The sequence below is a fragment of the Gracilinanus agilis genome, chromosome 4 (genome assembly GCF_016433145.1).
Source record: "Gracilinanus agilis isolate LMUSP501 chromosome 4, AgileGrace, whole genome shotgun sequence".
Taxonomy (NCBI): Eukaryota; Metazoa; Chordata; class Mammalia; order Didelphimorphia; family Didelphidae; genus Gracilinanus; species Gracilinanus agilis.
The window spans coordinates 494,055,023-494,077,203 of NC_058133.1; the positions used below are offsets into that span (position 1 = coordinate 494,055,023).

The following is a 22,181-nucleotide window of genomic DNA, read 5'->3' on the forward strand; positions in this document are numbered from 1 at the left end:
TGTGTTACCATTAGGAAGTATTTTAAGGTTTAAAGGACTTTGTACATATTCTCTCATTTCAGCCTCACAATGACCCTATGGAGAAATGATTCCCATTTGGACAGATAAGGAAAGTGAAATTTGCCCAGACACAGGGCTATCAAGAGGCAGAGCCAAGGCTTTCCTCTTCTGATCACTCCTTCATGAGTTAAGGCAGGATAGCGCAGGGGCAAAAACAGTGGCCCTGGAGTTCAAATCACACCATTGACATTCAGTACTAAAGTGATCTTAAGTTAAACACTTAACCTCTCTCTGGGCCTCAGTTTCCTCCTCTATAAAAATGAAGAGTTTGGCCTAGATCAGGGTTCTCCACGAGGGGCACACGAAATTGTGGTGTTTTTTTTCAATGTCATTTTTACAACCATATTTCAACATATTAGCTTCCTTTATCATTTCATGTATTTATTTTATGCATTTAAAACATCAATGCGAGAAAGAATCCATGGACTTCACCAGTTGGCCAAAAGGGTCCAGGTTTGAGGAGAAAAAAGGTGAAGAACTCTTGAGACTGGATGGTGGCTGAGGTCGCTTCCAGCTCTCTGTGAACATGTCTGTGAGGGCCAACGTTACCACCCACCCTGGGCCTTGTGCCTGGCCTAGAAGCAGGGTGCTCTCATGACAACTTGGACATCCTGTTTTACTATCAAGTGAGCAAAGGAGGCCCCCAGAGGTAGAAAAAGACCTTCTTCCTCACTGGAGACATCCATTATCTGTTGTATGCACCCCTGATTGCTCCCTAATTATTGACTTTTCTCCCAAGGGAAACTGCAGTCATCTTTGCTTCAAACCATCTCTAGAGACTGACGATGTAGCAACTAACTTAGAAATCGGCTTCTGCTGCTGATGTAGCCTAGACTTCCTCTATAATCTGTAGGACGATGATAAACTCATCGGTGCTTAGAACTACTGACTAGGCCTCTGACTATCAGAGGGGCTGGTTATTACTTTTCTAGCCTTATCACTCCCTCTACCCTGGCCACTAGAGAACCATTTTCCAGATACAAAAATCACTCTTGGGAGGATAATGCACAGAATGGAGCTACAGCCAGCTGCTCATTCCTCTTTTTTGTTTCTACTCTGAAGTATTTTTAAATGAAATGAGGAGTAAAAAGAAACATAGCTCAGTGGATTGAGAGTCAAATCCGGCCTCAGACACTTCCCAGCTGTGTGACCCTGGGCAAGTCACTTGACCCCCATTGCCCACCTTTACCACTCTTCCACCTAGGAGCCAATACACAGAAGTTAAGGGATAAAAATAAAATAAAATAAAATAAAAAAGAAACGCAAACATATGGAAACAGGAATCTGTTGGGGTACAAAAACTGGAAAAAGAACCTGAAGTCAAAAAATGCTCTAAACCGACCGCAGCAGGGCCTGGTAGTACATAGTGCAAATGGGAAAGTTTAACTAGATGCACCTGACAGATGATGGGAGCATTGTTCCCCGTTCACATCAATACGGATCATATCTCACTATGGGAGGAATGATTGTCCATCGTGGGTACATATCTTACAACTTAATTGACGCTGTCAGTACTCACAGAATAATGGTTACTAATTTAAGAGAAACCTTGGATTATGAGAATTTTTTTTCATTTATGCATCCAACTATTCAACAAAGATATGGATAGCCTAAGGCATCAAACACAAAGCCAGTTGGCCTCATGAGGTCCTCAGCACCCCCAAAGTGGCCCCAAAGCAGATGATTATGTAGTTCCTGTCTGGTTTGAACATGTTGATACATTAATAGAAAAATAATTATATAACCATGTGGTTTTCTAAATCAATCTGCAGCCCCCAGAGCTCTTTATGGACAGTTTTGTTTGGATTAGAGTTGGATGTCATTGGTCCAGACTAGAGGGGAAGGGGATGTATTCAAACATAGACCAAGAGATCATTAGAGAGTGGAACAAAGATCATCCAGCCTTCATTTGGCAGATCAGGAAGCCCAAAATGTTCACTGACTTGCCTGAGCTAACACAGCTGGCAGTGAGCCGACTTGAGGGCACCATTTTAAAATTCATCTGTGAAGCGAGGAGGCTGTGATCTTGCCCACACCAGCTCTAGACCCTGATCGACAAAGGCATAAAGCAGTTCTGGCCGAGTTGGTCAGTGGGGCAGCCACATCAAAGGACTTTCTACTGGCATCCCACTGACAGCAGGAACACAGGCTTGACTGGCACTCTTGGGAAATGATCCCAACTGCTGGGAGTTCTGTTACAATGCTGAACAGATCATATGCTTTATGACATCTGAAACCTAAAGCAATGATGTCCAGGTGCTTCTGTGCACCCAACACCCGGTGTTTACTTTACGCCAACGTGATATTTCACTCGGCTCCTTGGTCTTTTCTAAAGCTTTTATGAATTCAGAGCACAGTTAATATTAATTTAGGCCAAACCCAAACAGCAGCCTAATTCCAGATAACAAAGTTTAAAGTGATGGCTTTCCATGCTGGCTCAGAGGTTCCTGGAAAATATTCTTTTAAAATCTGACATCCGAAGCTGTTGATTCTAAGGTTTCTCGTGTGCTTTTTGTGTTTTGGAGATGAAGGTGAGAAGGCAATTAAAACTAAGCAAATAACAAACCTTCCTGGGGTCACAATTGACACCTTGAAAGCAAACTGCTTTCAGGATCCTGCAGGTAGAGGCCTTGCAAAAGCAGCTGGTATCATGTCTAATCTAGGCTAGCTTTACTAGAAAGCACAATAGTTGTTTGTTTTTAGGGAAAGAGTATACTGAACTGGGAGATGGTCGGCCCAAGATTCTTTTCACTATCTGAGTGACCTTGAAGAGCAAGTCTTTTCTTGCTCGCTGCCTCAGTTTCCTCATCTGTAAAATGCCAGTGCTGAGACTAGGTGATCTCTAAGGACTGACATTTTAACATTCTAGTATTCTTTTTTTTTAAAGGCTTCAGTAGAGGATCAAAGCTATTTTCTATAATGAGAGAACAGATTTAAGATGCAAAATCCACTGAAAGAAAGAACACAATGGCACTCTGTCTTATTAAGTTATAAATGATTCATACCAGATCCTTTGCTGAAACCAGATGGAGGCAGGCACTCCAGGGCACTAGACATGCCAAGAAGAATGGCATGGGATAAAAAAAGTATAAAGGCTAAATGGAAGTAACAAGAGGCAGGCTTGTGACACTCCAGGGATAAGCCACCTTCTTCTTCACAACTTTGCCTGGGGTTGGGACCAATTCCCATGTGGAGAAATGGGATTGGAGAAGTTAAGATGAAGTATTCAAAGTTCCCCAGACAGCCCAGTCCTGAGTGACTGACCCCCAGCCCAGTCTCTCATTCCAGATCCAGAAATCTCTTTTGTTGCTGGAGGAAAAGAACTGAATGATATGGAAGTGGGGAACACTTACCTGTTTGTTTTTAAAGGAACAAAAAGTCCAATTCTCAGCTGGGGACTGGCTCTTAGTCAAAGTATAGACAAGAGGATCACATCTGGTGAATCCAGAATGGAAGACTACCACGCAACCACTGAATAAGAGACACTGCCAGATGCCAAAGTTTGCCACAAAAAGACAAACCGAACTATAGTGGGCCAACGTGTGACTTCTTTTCCTCACTTTTGGAAAACATCTATTTTTTAAAGCTCTGTTATGAAAAAAGTTATCCCTATAAAAACTTAGTCCTGAAAAGCAAGGTAAATGAATGTGCTTGCTACTTGAAAGTAGCACTGTTTGAGCCACACGCAGCTGGGGGGATGCTCTGAGCTGCTTTTTGAATGGAGATGAATGGCCCTGACTCATTCACACACTTATTTCTCATCCTCAGTAAGACGAATGACTTGGGATGAGTAGCGTCAGTGCCCAGACAATAAAGGAAAACTATTTGGTCTGAATAGCAACAAATACAGGATTCCCTCTGTCATGCCTTGGCCTCCCTGACTCCATGCCCAAAGCCTAGTGAAGAGCCTAATGCCCAAAGGCGGTGAAGAACCCAAACACTAAGGCCTCCTGGGAAGGGAGTCTTTGCTGCTCCCAATCACTCACAGTTGGCATGAGATTTGCACCTCACCCCTGACCTCTGGATGAGGGAGGCTGCTCCTTCAGGACCACCAGAGCTGAAATCACACCCCTCTTTCTCTTTTTGTCAAAGGTGAACACTGACAATTAGGGTATTTAGAATCACTGGATTGAAGTTCCTCTTCCACTGAAATGCCATTGCCTGAGATAATCCACATTGGGTCTAAGGACACAGGAAATCTTTCTAAAGAAGTATACCCACCATGTCCCCACACCTCCAACAGTGATCTCAAAGTCCAGAATGGTAACTAATGTGCTATAAACATATAATACTCAGTTCCCATGAGGGAGATAAGGAAGTATTTCTTCTCTAGTCACCTGGTGGTAAATTTAGGCTTGGAGACATAAACACAGGACACTTTCATTATTTTCTCCCTTGATACTGCCAATAAAAATTAGACCCTGAAAAGGAAGTTGTTGGCCAAATTCCCCATGCGAGATCCACCAGTAAAAAGTCGGGGGGCACTTCCAATTTCAGTATTTTTCCATATCCCTCCTGATCCAAAAACTCCAGTCAAAGTCTCCATGGCGAATGTTCTTCCTTCAATAAAGAGAAGCCAAAAGAAGCAAAATGAGAAAAATAAAACCTTGTCCATGAATTCATTCCATCCTGAGCAGGTACCAAAGAAAATCCTGGAAACTTTTATAGATGGGGCTCCATGCTGTGACACACATACACTCTGGTTAAGCACCAGAGAACCAGAGTACCAAGAGCCCTTTCTTTCTTGTGTTTTAGATAAAGTGGGACTGGAGTATTTGGATAAATCCATCCCCTCCAGTTCCTGACATCTCCCAATCACTAAAGAATTGTTCAGAAAACCTCATACACAGGTCTGCCTGCTGCTCCAGCACATATACTTCTGCCCCCCAAAAGGCAAATGAATTCCTACTGAATTTGTAAACCAGTAGCCTGCTCTGCTCAGACTGGACCTTAAAGTGTCTCTGGACCATTGAGAAGGGATGGCCCATGCCATGAAATGCATCATGCTGATGGATTTTATTTTATAATCATTTAGCAATTTTCCAAGTGACCTGTACCAACACAGAAGGCAAGCACTAACTACTGGTGTTTGCTGAGGTTAAATGAAAGCAAAGACTGTCTAGGACTGAATCATAGCATCCATGCTCTAAACTAAATAAAGCCACTCATCACCTTCTCCCTTTCATTCCCCTGCAGAAGGGCTACGCTGATGTCTCCATGGTATCCTGAATCCTGTAATAAACTTTCCCTGGCTGGGATTTGGCAGTCACTCTGTTTACACAACAGAGGTGTTCTCAGAAAAGTTGTATGTTTTGTTCTCTTTTAAATATATGAGAGGGAACACATGAGAAGGAATCCAAGATCAGCTATTCTCTTGAAAGTAGTCTCTCTTTGAGTAATATGAAGAACCACACTGGGTTGAATTAGCTCAGTATGCTCCAATGTTCACGTAAAGAGGCTTCTGGGATGGTGTTAGAATGGAAGGTGCAATTTGATGGTACAGGTAAGGAGGTTCTCCTTTAAATTTCCAAAGAAAGAGAATGAACTGTACTCAGTCACATCCCACCACTTGCTTGCCCTCAAAAAGCTTCCATGATTAGAAGAGCTAGAAGGTGAATGGTGACCAAGGGAGGAACATTTACTAGAGTCCCACTGCTTCTAGGAGAGGCTGGATCAAAAGGGTGGGATGGCCTCTGGAGCTACCAAAAGAGAACATCGGTTATGTCAGTTGAATTGAATGTGGGGTGGGTGGAGGAAATGATTGAAATCTATTAAAATTGCATGCAGAATTGTTCACCAAAGCCAGGAATTCTAGAGCAAAGGACCTCCTTGGCCCTTGGGCTCTGGAAGCTTGGACAAAATAAAAAAAGTCCTCCAGTGCCCAGTGAGCTCATCACCCAGGGACACAAAGGAAAGAACACTCAAGGCACAAAATCTGGGCTGCAATTGGCCTGTGAGATCTCAAGCTAGTCAGTGACCTCTTGAAGTCTCCTCCTCCTCTGTAAAACAAAGGGGTTAGATTAGGGGCTTTCTAAGGTCCTCTCAAAAGCACTACTATCCTATGCACCAGGTGTTAACTGTAGGAAACAGAATGCCTCTGGCCAAAAGCATCTGGCCCAAATTTAGGGACTCTAGTAAATGTTCATCCTTTGGTCACCGTTCACCTTCTAGCCCATCTAAATGGCTGCTAAGAGAAGCTCAGAGAGACAGAGTGGCCACCTGCCCCCACAAATTCTTAGGCAGTTTTAAGCTACTAAGCCTATTAAAGTTTGAAACTACAGCAAGACTTTGGGGAAACCCTGTTTGGGGTCTACGAGGCAACTGACTGCCATCATGGATAGGGGGCTGGCTCGCCTGGGAATCAAGGAGACCTGAGTCCAAGGTCAGCCTCTAGGCACTCTCTAAGACTATGAGTTCTACACTAGCAGGGGACCTTTCTGCTCTGGCAGTTCCCCAGGCCCAGAAAAGCATGAGTCTAGACCCAAAATGAAGAAAGGGTAATGGTAAGGAGGCAAACCCTACAGCAAACACTTCTTTTGGAATCTCAGTTAGCAATAGGATTTTCCCTTGTATGTAGATCTGACCTGATAGGGCTATTTCTGCACTTTAAACCTCATTGAAGGGGCAGCTGGGTAGTACAGTGGATAGAGTGCCAGGCATGGAGTTGGGAGGACCTGGATTCAAATCTGGGCTCAGATACTTCCTAGCTATATGACCCTGGGCAAGTCACTTAACTCCATTGCCTAGCTGTTGCTTCTCTTTTCTTAGAATCGATACTGAGTCAGAAGGTAAGGGTTTAAAAAAGCAAAACAAAAAACTCATTGCTCTCAGAAAAGAAGAATTAGGTCCAACATCTCCATTACATGTTTGCCTCATGTTATTTGATACCTTTTGACGTATATATTTTGTCTCCTCAATCTAAGTGGTACTCCCTAAAGGAAGAGCCCATGCCTTCTACATCTCTGTCTTCCCTGGTACCAGGGCAGTGGTGTACACACAGCAAGCACTCAGCACTCATTTGCAAAATGAATGAAAGTCAAGAATTCCCTGTGTCACTAAAGATTCAAGGGGCTGATTCCCAAGAGATGAAGGTGAGATAGGTCAAGAAATGGCAAACTTCAACTCTAGCATTTCCCACAGATTTCTTCCCTATAAGTGTGCTGGAGAAACAAACCCACAAACACCTATTACTCAGGATACTTCCAAGTAGTCCGCGCACACAGAAACACATCTGCTTACAAGTCAGAACAGCCTAGATGGAGAGAGTGTCAAGCTCTGGGTCATGGTAGCTAGGATAGGGCTAATGCTCTTTCTAAAACAACCACTGTTTATTCCTCACAAACTCTGCTTTGCCCTTGCTTACTGCCTCTGGGAAAGATTTCACAATCTAGAAAGTAGCTAGAGTCCTCTTTTCTGCCCTGGGTTAACTTGAAAGCTCTTCAAAAGTCGGGGAGAAAACTTGAGAAAATGAGATGTTAACCAAAGCCTCACCACATTTTCAGTACATCCAACAAAGCAATGAGTCATATTTAATGGAAGTAACCACTTCTGTCACAATCCCATGTCCGGGTACAATGATTAAGTCATATGGAGAACATAGGGACATTTTCCAGTTGCTGAATCTAAGGCTGTCATTTCTATTACATTTATTCCTCCTCTAAGGCTTTAGAATCCTCAAGAAAAAACACAGATTTCAATTCCAAGGTGCCATCAGAGAACGGGCAGCCATGAAGCCCAGGGTGCTGTATTCAGAATTGGTGAGTTCTGGTCCAAGGCAGAGGAGGTTCCAAAACAATGTGCTGACTCAGACGGCTAATTTCCAGGCTCACATGCAAAAAGCCGCTGGCTGCCCTGGATTCTCCGTGTAGCAGCCTCATTCACTCTCCCAGGAATGGGCAGATCTGTTCCTTCTGGCACTCCTCAAGTGTGGTTGCATCCTTGCAGTGATTTTGTTAGGATGCCTCCCAGTTTTCTCAGTGGGGGAGCTGGGAATCAGGAAAGCCAACGAAGCTCCACCCAGGGACAAGAAAAAGCTCACCGACATCTCGGCCCCCCGACCAGGAAGGCAATTGCTCCGCCGCCTCTTTTTCTTTCCGTGGAGTATTTGATGACTTATCTGTCATGTCCAGTCACAGTTAAGGACAGAAACCTTCGTTTGCACTGTCCTCGACATTCTGAAATCCTTTCCAAAGCCACAAGACATGGCAGAAGCAAACGCCACCATCACATGGAGTCCAACCATAGAAGCCAAGAACCTTAGGGCTCACTTTACTTTATTCAGGGGAGTCTAGGAAAAATGCAGTGCTGACTGCTTGGGGAACCTCAAAATACCACTTGCACATGAATCTAGGTTTTCGAAATGTTCACTTGGTTATTGTGCAAAAGAGAGAACTACAAATTACCAATTTTCCTGACATTCACAAGGCGCAGGGACCAGACGGTTGCAATAAATGTGCATGCTGTGGCTTTCACAGAATGTCTCTTATGTATTAAAGGCAGCCCTTCTGCTCACCACTCATTCACCCTCTCCTATGGGCTAACCTCTTAGAGACTGGCAGACTCAGGTAATGTGGAAGAAGGTGAATGGAAGGTCTTCGTTATTCCAAAAGAGATTATGCGAAAGAGAGAAAAGGAATCAGGATCTCCCCTTTACTTCTAGGGTTCTAATGAGAAGGCGATGTCACAGCACCTTTAAGTCTGTAAAGCCCAGCAGCAGTGTTAACCTCCAGCCATCTAAATGTATTTGCCAGTTAAAATGAAGCCACCAAAAGGAAGAGACACAAAGGAAGAGACACAGAGGCAAAGATAAATGAGAATGGGCTGATAGGAAAAAGGAAGAAAATATAATGTCGAAACCATGGGTCTTGAATGTTTTAATCAAGCAGGATGTTGATATGCCTAGACTGACATGGTTGGGTTTTGTTTTTTGCTTTTTTAATTTGAAATTCCATTATAGGAAAATTGGATCTGAGTTGAAGTCAACCACTGGGGTATACATTCAAATCACATTCACTGCCCAGCCCCAGAGAGCTATTGTTTTCTTCCTAAGGTAGAAGAAAATGGTAGCTAACACAGTAGCGAACTTTTGAAATGGTAGCTAACATTTATATAGAGCCTACTACGTGCCAGGCACTGTGCTCAATACTTTACAAATATCATCTCATTTGATCCTCACAAGAACCCCTAAGAGGTAGGTTCTATTATTAACCCTATTTTACAGATAAGGAAACTGAGGCAAAAAGAGGTTCAATGGCTACACAGCTAATAAGTGTCTGATGCTGCATTTGAACTCAGGTCTTCCCAACTCCAGGCCCAGCCCTCTAACCACTGTACCACTTGGCTATCTAGAAAAAAAGATGAAAATATTTTTTTTCTAGAAAGACCCAGACATGTATGAGTATAAGAGGGGCCTGGGATTTCAGTTTTTTGGCATCTCTCTCTCATCAGGTGGGGATATGAACATCTTTCTTTATTTAATATTCCTGCAAACACCAATTCTTTGCCTGCTAAGTGGAGGAACCAAAGCCAGGTAGTAAAATAAAGGTGGCTCCTTCTGCGTTTAAGAAGGGACACTAGGGCAATGCGATCACTCACATCTCTGGGGTTTACGCAATCCAAGGATGCCTCGGCCATGACACTAACCACATTTCCTTCAGAGTGAGCACTGCTGCTGGGAGCTGGCAAAGGTCGCTCTAGGTACAGCCTCTCCAGATGTCTGACAAGACACAGTCATGGAGTGATGGAAGGCAGACTCTTGGGAAAGCTCTTAAAGGTTCAGAGAACCAGAAGGATAATCCTCAAATCGAAACGAGAGCACTCCTGGAAGATGTCATTTTGCAAATATAATTTTCTAGTAAAGATGAATTTATGGATTTATAAAACAAAACAGGAGAAATACAAGGCACACATCGAGCGAGAGCTTCTCAGAAAACTCTAAAGTCTCACTTACCCTTCTTGTGTTTTCAAGAATTTTGGGATCAGGTTTTCCGTAACTAGGTGGATTGGCGTGGGGGTCGTACCCAAGCTTGGCAAGCATGGGAGCAATCACCGCCATGTCCTGTAAGACATCAGGGGGGATCTTTCCAACCCATTTTGATAGCGCTGCCACATTGACCGGTTTGATGACTTGGTCTGTCGATCTTTCTACCCTGAAAACAATAGAATATTGTTTGGAACATTAAAAACCAAAGGTAAGTGGATGGTTACAAAGCTATTGAGAAAGAAGGCACTAAACCAGCCAGCTATGGATTGTTTTTAAAGATGTCCTAACCCAGTAATGGGCAAACTTTTTAAGGAGGGGACCAAAGGAAAGGAAAGGCTCATCTGTCAGTCTGTTTCTAAGGCAACTCTTTCGAAGCTTCATTGTATTGTATCCTACTTGTATTCGTCAGATTAGGAATAATGTTGCTGGGGCAGCTGGATAGAACATCTCAGGGGGCTGTAGTTTGCCCATCACTGTCCTAACCAACTAATAGGTAACATGACATACATATAGTGCAGTAGTTCTGAAAGCAGAGACTAGGAACCCCTGATGTTCCTTTTCAAGGGGTTCACTTGTTAAAGCTATTTTCACAATTATACTAAGTTGTTATTTACCTGTTAAAATGCTCTGACCTTTTCCAACTACATATCAGTGTGAGGCTAGATTTTCTTCAGATACTTCAACCAAAACAACAGATCTCCCTGGATTGAATGCAGAAGCAGATAGGAGAGCCCAGCTGCCTTCTGTTAAGCCATACACTGAAAAGATTTGCAAAAGGATAAAAAACAATGCTACTCTTCCCACTAAAAATGTTTGTCTTGGAAAATATAGTGATGTTTCATAAAAATGGGTTATTTATGTTTCTATAGGGTGGGTTCCCTATTGATCTTTTGAAACGCATGAATAATTACATATTTTCAAATATCAGTTTTTATTTCTAACACGGTCATTGTCAATAGATATAGCCCACATAGACAAAAGTCCCTTAGAGCCCTTGATTATATTTAAGAGTAAAAAGGGGTCCCGAGACCAAGAAACTGGAGTCCCACTGGCCTGGTGGAAAGAGAGCCGGCCTCCATATCAGGAACTTCTAGGGTGAATGAGGTCCCATCTCTGACACAAACTGGCTATGTACGTACGTATCTCTAGACAAGCCATTTAACCTCTGGAGGCTCCCTTATGACTATAAGTTGCTGAGAAAGTCTGGAATGGAAGAGAACTTTCTCCTCAGAAGCTCCCTACACTGATGAAATCTCAGGCCTGTCCAAAAAAGAAACGGGTGACAGAAATCATTGGCATCTCAAACTTCTAGAAACAGGAAAAATGGAACAAGTGAAAACATCTGCACCAAATGGGCTGACACTATCATTTTATCCAGAGGATCAAAGCCCACTAGATAAGGTTGTTCATGGAAACGCCTTGTTATTCTGCTTCAAATGCAAAACTGCAGATTTCCTTCCTCCTCCATTTCTTTGGGCCATCATTAGCTAAGGTAGAAAAGCCAAAACCAGTTAGAAGATACACGGATGGCTCGTTTCTGCTCATTAAAAGTTGTGTCCTAGGGGCAGCTGGGTAGCTCAGTGGACTGAGAGTCAGGCCTAGAGACGGGAGGTCCTAGGTTCAAATCCGGCCTCAGACACTTCCCAGCTGTGTGACCCTGGGCAGGTCACTTGACCCCCATTGCCCACCCTTACCACTCTTCCACCTATGAGACAATACACCAAAAGTACAAGGGTTTAAAAAAAAAAAAAAAAGTTGTGTCCTAGCAGAGGTCCATACGGTGGTTGCCCTTCGCACCCAGGGCAGAGCCAAGAGGAGGGAAGTTTATCAAGTGGCTTGGTGACCTCCCGACAGAAAACAGAGAAGTGAGGGAATCACCTCTACAGAGGGAGAGCGGAAGGGGAAACAGAAGAGCTCTGGAAGAGGAGATTCTGGCTCAGGGAACATACGAGAGAGTATTAAGGAGAGTTTTTGTACCATAAAACAGACAGGAAGACTTATTCGAGATCTGTGCTCTATTAAAAGGTAATTACAATTTGATCTTGTGTAAGTATGTGCCCTTTCCTTTGCAGGTAATCATTAACGAGGCCTGTCTTTAAGAGTTATTTTGAAAATGAGCAATAACCAAAATATGAAGACTAAGGACTGGCAGAGGGGAAAAACCCTCTCTGGCATATTGGCCTGGGCCTATACTCCTATGGGACTTCTGCCATGATTTAATGGGAGAAATATGGCAGGAAGCACCCCCTGTTGTATTATGAGAATGCCTAAAGGGCAATGCACACTTAGTCAAACCGGTGGCTTAAGAACAGTTTGGGGAAACCTCCCCACAGTCGAGCCATGGATATTATGGACCCCTCCACCCCACCCACTGTGTCACTGGACAGAAGGGCCATCCTTGGGTTTTCCCTGCCAAGACTTGTGATTTCACGGATATAGGGAACTCCCAGTAGAGAAAATCCCTTTAGCAAGTGCTCAGCAATTGACAGGCTTAGAGACTTAGAGATTGGCCAGGGGCAGAGAGAGGCCAATCCCTGTGTGGGAGAAGCTCCTAGCTCCCAGGCTGACTCGACTTTCCCACACCACTCTCTGTATGGAGCAGGGGTTCTTAACCTTATCCACATCCCCCTGGCTTTGGCAGTCTGGTCTATAAGGCCATGGAACCCTTCCAGAAACAGGTTTTTTGTTTGTTTGTTTTTAATCCCTACCTTCTGTCTTAGAATCAATACAAAGTATCAGTTCCAAGGCAGAAGAAAAGTAAGGTTAGGTGACTGGGGTGAAATGACTTGCTCAGGGTCACACAGCTAGAAAGTATCTTGAGGCAAGAATTGAACTCAGGACCTCCCATCTCCAAGCCTGGCACTCTATCCACTGAGCCATCTAGCTGTCTCTCAGAATCATGTTTTTAAATACATTTTAAAAAAATACATAGAATTATAAAAGGGATGCAATTATTTTAAAAATGTTAATCAAATATATATTTTAAATAATTAAATGATAACAACAATTTAATAATAATAAAATGCCTTAAATATACATATGGGCTCCAGGTTAAGAACTCTTAATATATAAAAGTATGAGCTATGCCTTCAAAGGAGTTCACAGTCTAAATGGGGAGATAAACACACCTGAAAATGACCATAGAACAAATGACTGAACCAGTCACTTCCATTGACTGCTGGATAGGATGTTCTCTAAGGTTCCTTCCTGCTCTGACATTCACTCATGGGCTTTACTTATCATTACATGTATATGACTTCATGTAATCATGTTTATGATTCATGACTTTACAATCAGCGCAAAGTATCCACACCGATAGGGATTGTTGTGTACAAGGAATACCACAGAGGCTGGTGTGGTTGGATTTCAGAGGGTCTGGAAGAGAGTAAATGACTAGGCTAGAAAAGACTAGAAAGACGGAAAGGAGTCGTCTCCTCAACGGAAGAGAGCTGATCATTGGATCAGCGCTTAGGACAGGCTAGGCAACTTCTTACCTCTTTCCCTCCTACATTTCCTACTTCAATTCTTCCTCTTCCTTGTTATAAATAAAAGCTGCTAACAGTTGTTGTTGTTTTTTTCTGGCTTAGAGATAATATTTTGAATTTGGCAATCACAATATTGAATTTATAACTCTCTTATTTAGTCAAATCCCCAATTTAACCCTTACACATGCCAAGTAAAGGATTTCATAATTTATCCTGGAGGGAACGGAGAGACACAAGTGTTTATCGACATGGTCAATAAACCACAGAATGACATGGTCAGACCAAATCCATTTGGCAGCTCCTCTCAATGAAGGATGAACTGAAGCAGAGAGTCTCGAGAGGTAGGGAGTCCAGTTTGAGAAGGCTGACCCTCTCCACTCCAGGTCACTCACTCTTCACTCAGAGGAAATGCCAAATTGATTTGGTCTGACCATGCCATGCCATGGTTTTGATTACTAGGGCAGTAGCTATGGGAGTGAAGAGAAGGGGACATATATACAAGAGCTGTTGTGAATCCAGAATAAACAAGCCTGGGCAAAAGACTGGCTAAGTGGGGTAAGAGTGGGGAGTCGAGTGATACGGAGGCTGCAAACCTGTATAATTAAGAGGATGATCCTGTCCTGTGTAAGAATAGGAAGGTTCAGAAGAAGAAAACATTTTGAGGAAAAGATAATGAGTTCTACTTTGGGTAATCATGAGGAATAAGATGGATAAAGAAGAGCATGGAAAAGGAAGATAAATGAATTGATTCAGAGTTGAATAATTAAAACCAGGAGAACAATCTACACAACTACAACAATTTAAATGGAAAGACAACTATAATAAAACAAAACTAAATGCTGTGAAATTAGAATGACCTCAGCTGGCCCCCAACAAGAAATAAAATGTTCCTCCCTCTCTTCTTGGCAGAAGGAGGGAACTATGGGTGTGGAACATGCATATAACATCAGTCTCTTTGATATGTTGGTTCCTTTTCCTGAACTTATTTTTTCTTACTTTTTAAAATGAATATTTCTTAGAAGGGATGGTTCTCTGGGAAAGGTTAAGAAAGGGACAGTGGGAAGTATGGATAGTGTAAAAATAAAAGATAGCAACAAAACTGATTTTAAAATAACATGTAATGAATAGGTACTAAGGGCAATAAGAGCAACAGCAGTTGAGAGTCAAGAAAAACCAGTAGAGGAGAGCATGTTGTATCCATCAGTTAGGACAAAAGGACCAAACATCACCAAGAAAAAGACCGTGTAGCAAAAAGAGGAGTTATCCTCATTATGCTTCCTTGGAAGCCTGAGTCTTCTGACTGACAGATATCTCTCCCTGGAAGCTCTTCTCCGAGTCAGTATCTCAGAGCAGGGAAGGAACTCAGAAGTCACCTAGTCCAGCATGTACGTGCCTGAACCAAGAATGCCCTCTATAATGTCTCTGTCATCCATCCAACCCTTTAGAGCTTCTGGTAAGTGGCCATAAGCAATCCAGTCCAATTCAGGGCAGTTCTGATTGTTAAGCATTCCCTTGAAGGAAAAAATGTATTCAGTTCTACTTCAGGCCAATTTGATTTAGTAAGCATGGGCCTTCCAATGAGAAGAATCCTTCCCTTTAAGGGCCTGGACAGCGTTTCAGAAGGGCAGTGTGCTTTACAAGGTCACTAAATGTCTGTGGCAGCCAGCAGTCTAGGCAACAAGGGATGAAGATCTAAAGTGGGTAGGAACCGTATAAAGAGAGCGAAAGAAATGTGGAGGTAGAAATGGCAAGATTTGGCAACTGTCTGGCTCTGTGATTTACACTGAGATTATGAACCTGGACAGCTAGGTGGCACAGTAGATAGAGCACCAGGCCTCCAGTCAGAAGACCTGAGTTCAAATCTGACCCCGGGGACTTACTGGCTGTATCACCTGGGCAAGTCGCTTAACCCTATTTGCCTCAGTTTCCTCATCTATAAAATGAGCTGGAGAAGGACACGACAAACCACTCCAGTGTCTTGGCCAAGAAAATCCCAAATGTGGGTCATAAAGAGTTGGACATAACTGAAAAATGACAAAACCGTAATAACAAAGTGAACCTGGCAGGCTGGGGAAATGGTGATAACTTTAGTAGAAAGAAGCAACTTTGGCTGAGTGGAAGGTTTAGATGATGTGATGGACAGGATGAAAATGAGCTTTGTTTTGGACATATCGAGTTGGAAATGTCTCCAGAACATCCTGAACGAAATGTCTAATAGGTAATTAGTTGGTAATAGGCCTGGATATATACATGACTCAGTCATCTGCAAGGATATAATTAAAGCCATGTGAGTTGATTAGGAAAGAGAGAGATGGGGGGACAGGGAGACAGAGGGACAGAGAAGACAAGAGACACACAGACAGAGAGACATGATAAAGGGGGAGAGAGAAGAAGGGGGGTCAAATAAAGACAGAAACAGAGAAGATGTTCAGAAAAGTACCTCAGTGTACATACACCCACAGTCAGAAGGCATGACACAGATGATAACAGAAAGGAGGAGAACCAGGCGAAGAGAAGTGTCATGAAAATTCAGGGAAGAGAGAGCCTTTAGGAGCAGAGTGTAATCCAAAAAGGCTGAGCAGGATCAAGTCTGAGGAAAGACCCCGGGAGACGGCAACTCAGAGATCACAAACTGGTAACTGTTGGATGAGTGAAATCCCGGATGGCCGCTCATGCCGAAACAACGATTAGGCCTACTCTGTCATTAGCCAAGTAGATGCTTCTGGTGCGAGAAGCAGATCTATAATTATAGATGAACACTGAACAGTCTGATTCTCAACGTGCTCCGGAATCTCTCCTCGGATCACTCGTCCCCATCTCCCGCTGGGGCCCCATACTCGGCGCTCTCTTCTTGGCTTCTCCTCTCTAGCTCGTGCCTTACTCCCTTGGGGAAATGGTCACTAATTCAGGCTTCTTGCCTAGGTAACTGCAATAGCCTCAAATGTTATCTCAACCCCCAACCTTTCTCAGCTATTCTGTTTCCTTATTCTAAGTACCCACTGGAGAGGCGGCATGGATTAGTGGCCAGGGCCAAAGACCTGAAGTAAAGAATAAATGGGTTCAGATTCGGCCACAGACACTTGTGTGGTGAGCAACCCTGGGCAAACGAGTTCATCTTTCAAGGCCTCTGTTTCTTCATCTGTAAGATGAGAGTTGGACTCAAAGACCTCTAAAGACCTTTTTCAGCTCTGTATCTGAGATCTCAGGATCCCATTCTCTCCATCTGGATGTCCTGCCATTACCTCAAAGTCAACCCGTCCCAGACTAAATTCATTTTAACTTAAAAACCTGATCTTTTCCTCACTTTTTCTTTTTCTGTTGAAGACCAAGGGAAATGTTTAAATTTGAAAAATCCACAGGCATATGGGGAAGGTGTGGGATCCACAGAGCCACCATGGTATTGAGGGCATCGCCATTCTATCAATTATCCTGGGCTCAAAAGCTCTAATTTAACTGATCTTTTCTTCTTCCTTCTTCCACACATCCAATCAGTTGCCAAGACCTGTGGAGTCTATCTCCATGACATCTCTTGCATTTACTCCAACTGCATTCACTAATTCAGGCTTCTTGCCTAGGTAACTGCAATAGCCTCCTAACGGATCTCCCCGATTTCAGTCTATCCCTGTGCCAATCTGTCCTTCCTTCTGTCATTGTAGCCCTTCCATGTGCTGATCATACTGCTCCCCTGCTCAAAACCCTTCAGCAGCTGGCACTGCCAACCCAAAGCATCGAAGGCCCTCTATAAATTTAGCTCCAACTTACCTTTCCTGTCTTGTGCTATTCATCTTCAGTGTACTATGCCTTGCCAAACTGGGTTGCTCTTTCCAAGAAGCATGTATTATGTACTTACTATATGGGAGGCATGTACTGGGAGTACAAAGCAAAATGACAACCAGGCCGTGGCCTCAGAGTCTACTCTTTGTGTCCTTTACTCATCTCGCTGCTGTCCGTGCTCAGGATGGGCTCCTTCGAAACTCTGTCTCTGGACAGAGATGATCTTTTCTTTACTTTGAGGCTTCATTCCATTATCTCCTCCATAATATTTTCCCCTGTACCTTTCAGGATGATCTTTCCCTTCTCAGATTTTCCCCTAACACTAAGGGTCTTCCTTTCCTCTGCTCTTACTTCACTCTCCCTTCTATGAAAATAATTTACAGGCATGCCTTTTTCTCTTTAGGTGGGCCTCTCTTTGTCATAGTGAGGGTCTATTTCATATCTATCTTTCTATCTTCAGTGCTAATAAAGGGTGCATTTAATTAGTTTGCTAAGAAAGATGAAAGATGAAAGACAAAACAGGGATCTGATCACCTCTAAGGACATCTCTCACTGAGACTAACTGACATAGAATTTTATACTTATCAGTCAAGAAGTAAATAATGAAATTCTTCTTCTTCTTTTTTAAACCCTTAGCTTTTACCTTAGAATCAATATTGTATATGGATTCCAAAGCAGAAGAATGGTGGTAAGGGCTAGGCAACGGAGGTTAAGTGACTTGCCCAAAGTCACACAACTAGAAAATATCTGAGGCCACATTTGAACCCAGGACCTCCTGTCTCTAGACCTGGCTTTCAATTCACTGAGCCACCTAGCTGCTCCCATGAAATTCTTCTGCTTCTATTTACACTACATCTCACATCAGGACTCCTTATTCTTATTGCTATCCTTCTGTACAGGCCCTCTTTATTTTCTTCTGGATTACTGCAAGAATTTCCCAACTGCTCTCCTACCCTCTTCAATCCACCCCAAACCAATATTCCTTATACAGAGGCCTCATCATGAAAAATCCTCCAGTGGCTTCTCGCTGACTACTGAACAAAGTCTAATTTCCTTAGCCTAGTTATAGCCTGGCAGCATGTTTCTGGTCAACTATATTTCTAGTCGTATTTACCATTAATCTCATCTACATCTTCTAAAATCCAACCAAACTGGCCTTTTGCTGTCCTTTTTACATAGCATTGTTCTCTTGTCTCTGTGTCTTTGCTCACATCATTCTTATGCCCTTATGATTATTTTTATTTCATCATTTGATTATGAATGATCACAACCATGTCTCATTTATCTTTATAACTCACCCCAACGCTTGGCTTTAGGCTTGCAGTTACAGTAGACACAAAAGGAATATGGCCCCAGTCCCTACCCTCAAGCAGCTTACAATCCAGTTGAAGAGTGGATCTCTAATTGAGGAGGATATAGAAATTACATCACTGCCTTACTAATGAACGAAACAAGTCTCAGAAGAACTTCCAGGAAAAAAAAAGATTTCCATCTCCTTTCTTTTCAGCCTTTAAAGCACTAGGTCGGTCTCTTCAGGATCTGCCAGGGAAGCAAATCTGTTTTAGTGAATGGCCCAGAGGGGCATTTCAGAGCAATCTACTCCTTTAAGTCATTCATTACTCTTCCAGACCTCCCGCGCATCTTAGTTAAATGTTAAAGTCAGTCATATTGCCAAACCACAGGTCTGAGTTATGATAGGAGAAACTGCCAGAAGAAACCAAATCCTTAGGAGCTAAAACTAAAGAGCTAGAATATGTATGCAATAAGGAGTGACTTCAAATTCACTCTATGGAGCAGTCTGGCTAATGGGAAAGTTATCCAGATGTGGAGAAGACATTAAACACACCAAAGCGAGTTCTGTAGGAACCATTTTTAAAAGTGTTTAAGATCAGGCAAACATGGAGGAAGATGACAGAAGATGACAAGGTAGAATTACTTTGGAAACAATGAAAAGCAATCAGAAGAAATCATGCCTGCAAAGGGTGTGATCTGACAGCCGGCTAAAGCATGTGGATGAAACTGAAAGGGAAACAGATGAATGAGAAATGGGCCTATCCACATTTCGATATTCATTCTATCCTTCTCATCAATGAGAATGGAGGCACCATTTGGATTCTGCCAGCTCAGGGCCTGGGAATTGGCGCTTCAGAACAGGAAGTCAGGAAGAGTAGCTGTTTGGACCTGGCCAAATAGAGAGAGAAGGAATCTGTGCAGCAGGGGACACAGTTTTAAAAGCACTTCACTATTCACTTTCATGATTTCCCAAAGAGCGGACATTTCCAAAAGAAAAGAAAATGAATAATACTTTTTTTTATCAAAAATAGTTGAAGGATCAATGAAAGCCAAAGCCCATATTGGCCCATTTGCCTACTTTCTCTTCTCTATAAAATCTTGATAAGGATGAATGGTGTACAAACTAAAGACAATCTGGATATAAACAGAAAAAATGAACTGGAAGGTTCTACAGCTGAATTTTTATAGCAAGCCTTGCCTCATGGTAACACAAGTGCCTGAGAAATGATAAATGATAATAATAATAATAATAATAACAATAATCTAACATTTATTAAGAGCCTCTTATATAGGGCAGGAAGGTGGTGCGGTGGATAGTCAGGCCTAGAAACAGGAGATTCTGGGTTCAAATCTGCCCTCAGACACTACCTAGCCATGTAACTTAACACGTCACTTAAGCAAGTGACTTAACCCAATTGCCTAGCCCTTACCGCTCTTCTGTTTTGGAACCGATACTTAGTACCAATTCTAAGACAGAAGGCAAGGATTTTTTTAAAAAGTCTCCTATGTTATCCCATTTTAAAGTTGAGGAAACTGAGGCAAGAAGAAGCTAAATGACTTGTCTAGGGGCATACTGCTAGTGAGTATCTGAGGTCAGATTTGAACTCGGGTCTCCCTGTCTCCAGACCTCTATCCTATACCACCTTGCTGCCCGAGAATATGAGTCAATTCAAATCAAGCATTTAACAAATGCCTCCTTTATGCCAGAGAAAGGCAAAATCCAGCCCCTGCACTCCAGAAGTTCCCAGTCTAAGGACCCCATTCGGCCTGTTTGCTGGCCGGGGCTGCAGACATGTGGACAGGAGTTGGGTCCGTAATTAAACAGAAGGAGGAAATGGGGCTGGATCTCATTTGGAAAAGTACACGGTGTTTCGGTCATGCCAAGCTGCTCTGTGCAGCCTGTGCCCGATAGTCTTCCGGCGGGCTTCGATGGCTCCGGATCACAGCTCGTCGTCTTAGAGGAGTCAAACCTTCAGACACCCCAAAAGACAAAGAACAGACAGACGGCAGCCTATCACCTGCGGCCACCTGCCCGTGAGGGGGAGATCATGAGCGACGGGCAAAGCAGCCAGCCGGCAGGGGACGGAGAGCAGAGGCGGCCGGCAACGTCTAGAGGAAGCAGAGGCTGGGCAAAGGCTCTGCGGAAGATTTATGGGCTGGGACACGTGGCAAGGTGGGAAGAGAGAAAGGAGAAAATGCCAGGGAGCCACCGCAAAAGAGACGGCCGCCGCGTACTTCATAATGAAAGTAGGAACACAAATCACATTCGTGTTGGCTCCGTCTTCCGCGGTTCACACGTGAACCCGATGCACACGTTAGCTAGAACAAGGCCAAGTCCTGTGTCTGTCCATCGTGATAACCTCGCATATGGCAGAGAGCTCGGGAACCCCATAAAAGACTTGGGAGCAGTACGGTGCATCGTGCAAGGTCCTTCCACTAAAGCTCCTGCGCTCCCCCTTGGGCTCTGGGCCCCTAACAGCAGACACTGGTTTCTGCCTTTCTTTAGATCCCTAGAGCTTAGCCCAGGGCCTGCCACATAGGTCGTTGACTCTACTTGAGAGGGAGCCCCTCAAATCCTTAGAGACTTCTTTTCCTCTCATGCAATTCTATTTTTTAGCATTTTTTATCTCCAATTACATGTAAAAACAATTTCCAACAGTCTGAGTTTCAAATTCTCTCCCTCCCCACAATTTGATTTCCAAACCTCACAAGACATCTGAAGCAATAAATTAGAGGGTGAGGATAGGCTATTAGAGGAGAGGACACTGACAGCGGCGGCAAGACCTCCCAGCAGCACGCCACTGTGGGAAGCACAGAAAAACTGTCAAGGCCAGACATTATTTCTGGAAAACTTGCAAAGGTCCAGCATCTCTTCTGGCGGCATCCTCTCCCCCCCTCAGTGCTGATCACGACGCACCTGAGTGGACACTTTCACAAGCTGTTGTCTGGAATTATCCAAAACAACTCATCTACTAGTGGCAAAGATGACGAGCTTTTCTCCAGAGTTCACTCAGGCCCCAGCCCTGCTGGGACGCCCTTTCTGGAGTTTGGGTTCTGCTGACATGACCTGAAGAGCCCAGAGTCATCTTCACATCTCATGAAGTCATCAGAGCCCTTCAGCAGAGAGATATCACATCGGCGGTCCGGGATCAGTTAGGGAATGAGCAAATAGGCCTACATATAAACTGTCTGAAGTATATCATGACTTCTGACCCGTTACTTCATTTCCCTGGGACTCAGTTTTCTCACCTATAAGATGAAGAGGTTGGATAAGTTGCCTTTGGTACCTGTTCTAGCTCTAGAGCTATGATTCTAAGAGTAACAATGGTCCTAAAATATTCTCCAAAGAGGTCTAAGACAACAGGAAAAGACTCATTTGTACAAAAATATTTGGAGCAGCAGTTTTTTTTTTTGTAGTAATGAACAGGAAATAAAACAGTTATTTATTTCCTGAGGGATATCTGAACAAATTTTCAAGCATGAATGTAATGAATTTTACTGAACTGTAAGAAATGATGAATGTGATGGGATTTGGAAAACCTTAGAAGACTTGTTTGAACTGATTCAGAGTAAAATGATAAGAACCA

General features: G+C 43.3%; 1 protein-coding gene across 1 annotated transcript in view; it reads right to left on the minus strand.

Annotated features, from left to right (window-relative positions):
- The window catches only part of TPST1 (tyrosylprotein sulfotransferase 1), an 84,434-nt gene that overhangs the window by 33,084 nt on the left and 29,169 nt on the right, over nucleotides 1-22,181 (minus strand). The window contains exon 2 of the mRNA XM_044676371.1: nucleotides 10,010-10,208. Within this exon, the coding sequence (XP_044532306.1) occupies nucleotides 10,010-10,208 (199 nt within the window). The remainder of the gene's footprint in view (nucleotides 1-10,009; nucleotides 10,209-22,181) is intronic.